This window comes from Sceloporus undulatus, chromosome 1 (assembly GCF_019175285.1).
Source record: "Sceloporus undulatus isolate JIND9_A2432 ecotype Alabama chromosome 1, SceUnd_v1.1, whole genome shotgun sequence".
NCBI lineage: Eukaryota > Metazoa > Chordata > Lepidosauria > Squamata > Phrynosomatidae > Sceloporus > Sceloporus undulatus.
This window is the reverse complement of record NC_056522.1, coordinates 188,513,542-188,523,566: the sequence shown is the minus strand read 5'-3', so window position 1 is coordinate 188,523,566 and position 10,025 is coordinate 188,513,542. Positions and strand designations below refer to the sequence as shown.

The 10,025-nt window shown below is 38.0% G+C and overlaps 1 protein-coding gene across 1 annotated transcript; it reads left to right on the top strand.

Moving 5' to 3' along the window:
- Window position 1: 1 nt before the first annotated feature.
- Window positions 2-8,783, top strand: LOC121925730 (NADH-ubiquinone oxidoreductase 75 kDa subunit, mitochondrial-like; the record flags this gene model as incomplete). The annotated part of the gene is made up of 10 exons (XM_042458234.1): window positions 2-13; window positions 655-800; window positions 2,539-2,667; window positions 3,462-3,591; window positions 3,690-3,850; window positions 4,547-4,701; window positions 5,576-5,751; window positions 7,283-7,417; window positions 7,805-7,877; window positions 8,089-8,783. Coding segments are annotated over 10 exons (1,209 nt in total), but the record flags the coding sequence as incomplete, so codon positions are not given.
- Between the last annotated feature and the right edge of the window lie 1,242 nt (window positions 8,784-10,025).

Sequence of the window (10,025 nt, the reverse complement as noted above, 5' to 3'; positions counted from 1 at the left end):
TGTGGCAGGAGTGGTAAGAACATTTGCTTCTAACAGCAAACTGTTAACGAATGCCAAGTAGTTTAATGGAGTACTTTAACTGCTTTTAAGTCCTATAGGGAATAAAACCCACTGGTAGAATGTTTCCCCTCTCCTCTGCATTCCTCCTGTCATATACTCATCTGTTCCAGAGGGTTGAAGTGCTCTCCTGAGCAGATAGGGATGGGGCTTCAGTGGAAAGGAGGGAAAGAGGATGCTTTATTGTTGGCTTAATCTATGAAATCAAATGACAAAATCATTTATTCGTTAATGACTCATAATTTTGTAGATTGTTGTTTCCCTGAATTGAATGCCTGTGAATTTGGTGCCTAGTTGCATCGTACTTCTAGGCTAGAGTTCTTTTGTCTTGCATTGTGGATCATGAAAATCTCTTTGTCCAATATTCTAATATTACCCTTTACACTTCAAAACCAATTTTTGTTTTCTAGTCTAAAATCAGTTTTTACAAAATAAATGCTGAGCCATCTTCCTGTACTGTCATAGCCACTTTGACATATCTTATTTGCTCTGAAAAAGAGACATTTTTCTCACTTAAAACAAAACCCTGTTTTATTAGGTTATTGCAACAAATTTATTATCACCTCTTGATATCTTTTGTTTTTTTTTTAATTCTAGTTGCAAGGCTGCCAAGGTCATGATATAGCTGCAATTGCAGGAGGACTGGTGGATGCAGAAGCACTGGTATCTCTCAAAGACTTGCTGAATAGAGTTAACTCTGATAACCTGTGCACAGAAGAGGTTTTTCCTACTGCAGGAGCTGGGTAAGATGATGCAAACAGCCATTTTAGGAGAGGTCAGAGAATATTTCAGATCATCTTCAAGTTGGTTAGTGTGCCTTGATAGGATTTGAAACTCATACCAGAGGATTTCACATAAGGGTGGTAGAAATAGATGTATTGCTCCTGCAGTGCTTTACAGCTGTGGGTTTCAGCACTGCTCTACATAAACTATTGTTAGCTTTTTGTATGCAAAGTATTATGCTACTGTATTGTTATGAAAAACATTAATTAAAGATATATTGTCAATTGTTTTAGAGGAAAATGAAAAAGCTCATATTCACAAGGATCTCTTCAGATTAGGAGAATTATCTTTTAAAATGATGGATGTAGTCCACTGTAAGTGGTTTAAAGTGTAAAGTGGTGCGTACTTTCCAGGGATCTGCTCTGGCAGAGACTGGCTAGAAAAGAGAATTTGGGATTAAAGTGGATAGCTCAATGACAATGTCAACCCAGTGTGAAGGTGTTATGAAAAAGACAAATTCCATGTTGGAGATAAAAAAGGAACATTTAAAAACCCAATCTATAATACCTTTATACAAATCTATAATGCAACTGCATTCTGGGTACAATTCTGTTCACTTATGAAGTGATTTCAGAAAGAATGATGCAAAAGTAAAGTTGTTTTTATTTGATTTTACACCATTCTTTTTGAATTGTTATGTGCCTTCAAGTTGTTTCTGATCTACGGCAACCCTAAGGTGAATCTATCATAGTTTTTTGGTGGGCTGAGAGTATGCGACTTGCCCTAGATCACCCAGTGGGTTTCCATGGCCAAAGTGAGGAATCAAACCCTGATCTCTAGCTTCCTAGTCCTATGCTCAAAACACTATACCACTCTGACTCTCTTTCTGAATTACCCAGTACTTTTAATACAATATTGTGGAGCAGAAGAGGATCATCGAAAGGATCATCAACTTCTCCGTGAAAAAAATGTTACATTGTTTTGAGCTCTTTAGTTTAGAAGAAAAACAAGTAAGGAGATATATAAACTAGAAGAGTATCTAGAACAGAAGCAATGTGCCTTCAAGTCAACTCCAGCTTATGGCAATCCTTTCATAGGCTTTCTTAGCAAGATTTATTCAGAGGAGGTTTGCCATTGCCGCCTTCTAAGGGTGAGAGTGTATGACTTGCCAAAGGTCACCAGGTGGGTTTTCATGGTTGAACAGGAATTTTAATCCTGCCTTCCCAGAGTCCTAGTCCAGCTCTTAAATCACTACAGCATGCTAGCTCTAAGCATGTGGCCCTAGAGCTGTCACTGGCTACTAATTATGATATATATGTACTGTATTGTACTGCCCAAGTATATCAGTTTCTGGGAAACATAAATGGGAAGATGCTGCTGTGGTCCTGTACTGTCAGAGGGCTTCCTGTAGGCACTTGGCTGGTTGTGTGAACAACAATTTGGACTCCGTGTCCAGTATCTGATCCAGCAATATGTGTATTATAAATCCATATTACAGCACACCTGCGCCAACTGTGGGCTTGCCATCCACGGTTTAAGCTTTCATGGATGGCAAGCCCTGGGTTTTTCATTGGGCAAGTGCACCCATTGTTCTGAGATTTAGAGTCCTGATATATAGTATTGTTTTTATTTTACTATTAAAATAATTCTTTAGTTTTAAAGTTAAAACTTTAATTAATAGGGTTGTGCAATATATCATGTTGCAGGTCCATAAAACAGTAATTCTGTTTTCCCTGATCTTTTGTACATTGTTTATAGAACAGACCTGCGATCTAACTACCTACTTAATACCAAGATAGCAGGAGTGGAAGAGGCAGATGTTCTACTTCTAGTTGGCACCAATCCACGCTTTGAAGCACCACTGTTCAATGCAAGAATTCGAAAGAGGTTTGTATTTCCATGATATCAAAAGTGGCATATCTTTGCAGATTAGAAACTATACATTGAGAGGTCACGCTAGAATATCACAAGTATGGCTTCAACAGTAAACATAATTATTTTATTTATTTAATAAATGCCATTTAATAATGGCATTAAACAAATATACATAAACAGAAATTCCAATTCAGGCTTAATGTCATGCTGTCCATTTTATTTATTTATTTCAAGTATTTATATCCTGCTTTTTTTTTTACCACAGTGGGATTCAAGGTGGGTCATTCTCCATGGATTGTCCTAGTGTAGTACAAAGATTGAGTGGGCTGTTGTGTCATGCTAAGGAAACTGAATAGTTTTGATGCTGCATTTCATACCTTGTAGAATTGATACCTCTCAAACTCTGCATACCTATAGTAAAAGAAATGGTGGCCATTGCAAAAAGTGGTTAATCTTACTGTGTACTGGGACTGAATTCTCCCCTGGCATTTTGTCGTTGTGCCTAATGAGCCGTATTTCCCAGATCTGGTCATCTTCAAACACACCCTCTGATGTAGCACAAGTAGCTGCTTTATCAGTTTGGATTGAAAGAGAAGAATGCCAAACTTTGAATATGTCTGGATGGCATATGTTTGTTTAAAAAACCAAGGGTTTCTATTTGTCCTTGTTAAACTCAGCTACTTGTTAAACTCAGCAACTTCAGATCTGCAGTAATATGCTCTGTCCAAAAAATATGAGGCACAGATTTTCCTGCACACTAGAAAGCCTTGCTTTCTAATAATTTGTTGTGTGTCCTTCATTTTCAGCTGGCTACACAACGAGCTCCAAGTGGCTCTTGTGGGTTCCCAGGTTGATTTGACTTACACTTATGATCACCTAGGAGACTCCCCACAGATACTCTTGGACATTGCTTCTGAAAAACATCCTTTCAGCAAGGTACCTTAACAAACCTTCAGTGATTTTAATGCTTTCTTGAATATATTGTCAGTCTGCTATCCTAGCTATGAAATTTCTTTTTGTTTCATCAACCTCAGGTTTTGAACCAAGCTAAAAAGCCAATGGTGGTGGTTGGTAGTGCAGCGCTTCAGCGTAGTGATGGTGCTGCTCTTCATGCAGCTATTTCTGCCATTGCACAAAACATTAGGACAAAAAGTGGAGTTGGTGCTGATTGGAAAATCATGAACATTCTTCACAGGTTTGTCTCAAGTTTGATGTTTACCTTTCTTCCCCCTATAAAATTTACATGAAGACCTCTAGTGCATACATGTTAGCTTTAGCTATAGATAAAGTGTAAAACAGACAAGTCACTGTAAAAATTATAAGGATAGCTTTTAAAAAACTGTTTTCATAGAGCAGTAAGTTAGCACACTGTATTGTTGTCTGGAACAAAACATATGGAGAAATATGTCAAAAGATATATGTACCTATCTTTACAGAGAAAATATAAAGTTACTTTCAGAACTGAACATGAATATATTAACTTTAGATATATATACAAGAAAAATTAATTCTCCTATTTCTCCCAAATGAAGCCTCCCCTCACTTCACTTCTGAAATTTCACATCATTGCTCATCCCATTCTACATAGTCCCCCAGCTCTCTTCATAGCATTTTCAGGAGCCTACTGAAAGGAGACAGGATGGGAGTGGTATGTGTCTAAACCTGAGTCCAGCCTAACATGTTTTTACATATATTTTCTATATATGGCAGGGTTTAGAATTATCTGACCCCTCCCCCCAATATTTTTGCACTGCATCACTATTTCTCACTATTACCTGGCTAAGGCTATTGGCACTTGCAGTAAAACATTTGGCACACAGTGTAATCTCCAGTCCCCAATGTATGACAATATTTTGGAAGCTGTTTAAGGAAACTATCTTTTTCCTTTCAGAGTTGCAAGCCAAGTAGCTGCTCTTGATTTAGGTTACAAACCAGGAGTAGATGCAATCCGGAAGAATCCTCCCAAAGTACTGTATCTCTTAGGGGCAGATGCAGGTTGCATTACCCGTCAGGATTTGCCTAAGAATTGCTTCATCATTTATCAGGGTAAGTGGCATATCAATAAAGTAATATCAGCACGTTACACTTCCCCATGAAGTAAGAAATTAAGGGTTAGAATGAACTCGTTAAACCAGTGAGTGCATGGACTTTGAATCTGAAGATCATTTTTTGATGTAAGATTTCCCTTATTCCTACTTGGGTTATCTATATCCTTTCCTCCTACCAATTTTAACACTAGTTCTTTGAAGTACAAGTTGAGTCTCCCTTCATTGGAATTCTGAAATCCAAAATACTCCAAAAACCAAAACTTTTTTCATTGGTGGCTGAGATAGTGGTACCTTTGCTTTCTGATGGTTCAGTGTACACAAACTTTGTTTCATGCACAAAATTATTTTAAAAGTTGCATAAAATTACCTTCAGGATATATGAATGAGATGTATAAGAAAAATAAATGAATTTTGTGTTTAGACTTGGGCCCCATCACCAAAATATGTCATCATGTATGGGTATGCAAATACAGGTATTCCAGAATCCTTAAAAAAAATAATCTAAAACACTTCTGGAAAAGTACTTTGGATAAGGGAGACTCAGCCTGTATGTCTTTGCAAACTCCAGCCTTTTCATATGTTCACCAATCTGTGCTTTACGAGTCATGAAAAATTTCCTCATTCTTCACCTGCATTTCCCTAAAGCTTGTATAGTTTTATTATTCCTTGAGTATCAATGTAACATGAATTATAGTCTCTTCTAAATTCAGCCCTCATAGGTAGTAATTTCTGCTCATACTATTTAGCCATTCTTAGCCATGGCATGTCAGGCTGCTTTAGTGTGTTAGTTGCAGAGTAGATACAGCTGTTTAGACATGAGTCGCTGTGAAGTTGCCCATCAATACTAATGCCTCTTTCATAATGCTTTCCAGGGCACCATGGTGATGTAGGAGCTCCTATGGCCAATGTTATTCTTCCAGGAGCAGCTTATACAGAAAAGGCTGCAACCTACGTGAACACTGAAGGTAGAGCTCAGCAAACCAGAGCAGCAGTAACACCGCCTGGTATGGCAAGAGAAGATTGGAGAATTATTAGAGCAGTCTCTGAGGTACTGCAAGTATACCGAGACTTTAGCAATTTAGAAGACTTTAGGAGTTACTGCATTTATATACCGTATATACTCAACTATTAAGTCGAGAAATGTATACCCGAAAATTGCCCCTAAAATCTTGGGTAGACTTATAGAAGGGTCAAAGCAGCAGTAGTGCTTAGAAAGGTCATACAGCAAGCAAGCCTGATGCCCCAATCTCCATTGAATTCCTTTCCTCTCCAGTCCATTTGCAAGTCTTCACTTCCTATCCTATCAGAAAATCTCCCATTTGAAAAGCACTTGCCTGGTCTGTTTGCAAGCCTTTGCTTCCTATGGGGAAAACTCCCCATTGAAAAGCACTTGCCTGGTCTGTTTGCCAGGCTTTTGCTTCCCTGGTCCATTTTGCAAGCCTTTGCTTCCTGTGGGGAAAACTCCCCATTGAAAAGCACTTGCCTGGTCCGTTTGCAAGGCTTTGCTTTCCATGGGGAAAATTCCCCATTGAAAAGCACTTGCCTGGTCCGTTTGCAAGGCTTTGCTTCCTATGGGGAAAACTCCCTTTTGAAAAGCACTTCCCTGGCCCCTTTGCAAGCCTTTGCATCCTATGGGGAAAATTCCCCATTGAAAAGCACTTCCCTGGTCCTTTTTGCAAGCCTTTGCTTCCTGTGGAAACAACTCTCCATTTAAATCCACTTGCTTCCTAGAGGTCCAGAGAAGGAGGAGGAAGTGATATTTCCCCCTTTCCATCCTTTCTTATGGCCCCCTAAGTTTTACCCTCGACTTACCCAGGATTTTGACCCTGAAACCTTCCCTCGACTTATACATGAGGTCAACTTATACACGAGTATATACGGTATTGCTGTCATCCAGGCAGTTAAGGTTGCCTAACTAAAGCTTACAAAAAACACAAGATGAAAAATAGTTGACAAAAGAATTAGTGGCATAAGCTCCCTGGCTTGGGCTTCTCTTCTGCCTTTTCTTTCCTCTTTAAATAAAATAAGGGGATGAACTGTCTCATCTAGATGTGGTTTTTGCTCCCTGACCCAGGCATCTCTTCTCAAGAGATGGAAAATAACTGCCACTAGATGCAAATCTTTAAAGAATATACAGACCCATATTTTTGTAGTGACATGTCTTATGAGACTTTGTGTGGAATCTGATAAATGCTGCTCAAAAACTGTGTGTGGGCTATATGATCAAATGTATGTTTGAGTTGGGAGTCCCTGGAGAAGGCTGGTAGCAGACTGTGAGCTTTGCTTTCTTATTGGAATATAATTAGTATATATTGTGTGCTGCTAGTATAATCTTTAGGGCCAGACATGTTCTCCCCAACATAGTTTATACTCTATATATAGCAGATATGCCAACTGTTACCCCTTTTTCATGTATTTGTGCCAATCAGGAATTCCATTTTTCTGCATTGTTGTCCTTTGTAACCTTATAACTACTTCAGTTAAATGTATGAATGATTGGAATAAATTCTTCTAACATTACTCTCATTTTAAGCAAGGTGATTGTGAAAAGGAATATATCTTCCTCTTATCTCTTTCAGCTGGCTGGCATGACTCTCCCTTATGACAACCTGGATCAAGTAAGGAACAGACTAGAAGAAGTATCCCCAAATTTGGTTCGATACGATGATGTGGAGGAAGCCAATTACTTTAAACAAGCAAACGAGCTCTCCAAGGTATAATGATCTTTAACTGTGCATGTTTATTCAGCTATAGTAGAATGGACACATTATGTTTTATACATAAATACAATGTGGCTAATGAAAATAGGACCCCCCCCCAAAAAAAACCCCCACACAATTGCTCCATTCTTTCTTCACCATTAGCTTTATTGCACTCACCACTGGCTTTCACAATTTCCAGATAAGTTATTAAAAACTCAAGTTATAAAAAATATACCATAAAATCTGCTATGCATAATCTTTCTACCTTGAGTCTGTATAAAAATGTAATTTTAATTAAAACATTAACTGACATAAATATTAACATATTCAAATTATGCATAGAGATCCATTGGGAGACAGATACCGACTTATATTTCCCATTCTTTCTTTTGACTGCAGGCAGTGAATCAGACACTTCTTGCTGATCCTCTTGTTCCACCTCAGCTCACAGTTAAAGACTTCTATATGACAGGTAACAGCAATCATTCATACATGATCTAAGTTAAAATTACTATGTATATCTTCGGTGTAACACATGATGGCATAATTATTTTCTCCTAACCTAATAAGGCAGTCATTTATTTCACTTTTTAATATTTTCACTGCTGACAGAAATGCTATTTACTGGATACAGCAAGCTTCCGACTTAAATTTTTAGAATTAACAAACCTTTCTCTTTCCAGATCCTATTAGCAGAGCATCACAAACAATGGCTAAATGTGTGAAAGCAGTTACAGAGGGAGCCAAGGCAATTGAAGAACCCTCCATCTGTTAAAGAATGAAATTCTGCCACTCGAGTCTATCAGACACAGTTATGACTGATTTGGGAGTCAGGGGGAAATAAACTATTTTTTAGTCTGTTTATGTTTGTTCTTTATGAATGTAAGTGAGAGTTTATTTAAGGCCAGATGTCAAGTGTGCATTTGGTAATTATGTTCAGCACAATTTACTGTGTGGAAACATGTATATTGATAATGTATAAACATGATGTGAAATTAAAGCAGTTTTAATATGCAAGATTTTCTGTGAAATGTGGTCAAAACATTCACTTAATGAAATTTTCCAGAACTATAGATGGCCAGCTTTGGATATACGTAAAAGCAACAGCTTCCACAACATGTAAAATTCTATAAGATTTAAGCCATCTTAATGTCACTGCATTTTCTGGGAAAGAAACTCTTAATAAGTGAGATTAGTGAGGTTTCATCAGTGTACCACTGAGAAACTATAAGATTCCCTTTGAAATAAAACTGTACTTCCCATCAAAAGAAGAATTTCAGTCTTATACCATTTTGATGAGTACATATCAAGCTTTGAAATTGCAGGAAATTGCTGTTGAATATATTTCAGTAAAAATTAAGATGAGTTGAAAGCACAACATATTCTTTTCTCTTAATATCCCATCATAATAGCTGTCATAAATGGCTTTCATCAATAAGGTACATATTTTTATTCCTTATGTTAATTTTTCTGAACTAGTTTCAACTAGAGCTGGCATAGTGGTTTGAGTGTATACTGATTATGTATATGGTTTCATTCCCTCACTTGGCCAGGAAACTCACTGGGTGACCTTGGGTGAGTCACATGCTCTCAGCCTCAGGAAAACCTCATGATAGGTTCACCTTAGGGTCTCCTGAGTTGGAAACAACTTGAAGGCATATGCACAGTTTCAACTAAATAAACTTACTGAACAGTTTGGCCACTATACACAACAGGAAGAGGTAGACATACTGATGTGCGACAGCATCTGGAGGACTATTTATGCATTTCTGACCTAGGCATCGCAAAAGCTGCTTTTGCTAAAACCCAGTGCTGCCTGTAGCCTTCCTCTCCCTCCACCTTTCCTGGCATCATTTTTTTCATTGAGTCCTCCTTTCTCATGATATGTTCACAAAGTACAGCAGCCTCAGTTTTGTCACCTTGCCTTCCACAGAGATTTCTGGGTTGATCTGCTCTAGGACCCATTTGTAAAGTACTTCAGCTTAAATGAGGGTAAGGAACTTTTTCCAAGTAAGAAGTTACAAGCTTCCTTACAGCAATGTTATGTTCACTTTTTCAAGCGGTAAGAGAAGGGGAAGGAAACTCAAGGGAAGCCAGTGTTCTCAATAGCTGATCTGTTATTTTCCTTTTTTTATTTTTGGCATTGTCATAATTCTATCTAGGAAGTTAACACTTATTTCATTTAATTTTCAGAAACATTTCCCTGAAAGCAGCGAGTAGCACAGCAGTAACTTTTCACATACTATACAAAATATACCAAGCATCTGCACCCATTAAGTGGGTACAGCTGCTTTTCTGATTCTGTTCCCCTATATTTGCCACGTCACTGCATCATGTAGGTTGTTGCTAACTGCAGTCGATTTTGATTTATGATGACCCTATGAGTGAGAGACCTCCAAGTCACCCTGTCATCAATAGCTCTGCTCAGGTCTTCTACCTTGCAAAGCATCATTGTCTTTTCTGGTGAGTCATGACTCTTGACTTCTCATGATGTAGCCAAAGTACAACAGTTTAGTTATCTTGGCTTCTAGGAAGAGTTTAGACTTGATTTTCTCTAGGCCCATTTATTTGTTTTTTGACAGTCCAGAGTATCTTCAGAACTCTCCTTCAAATTAGTTGT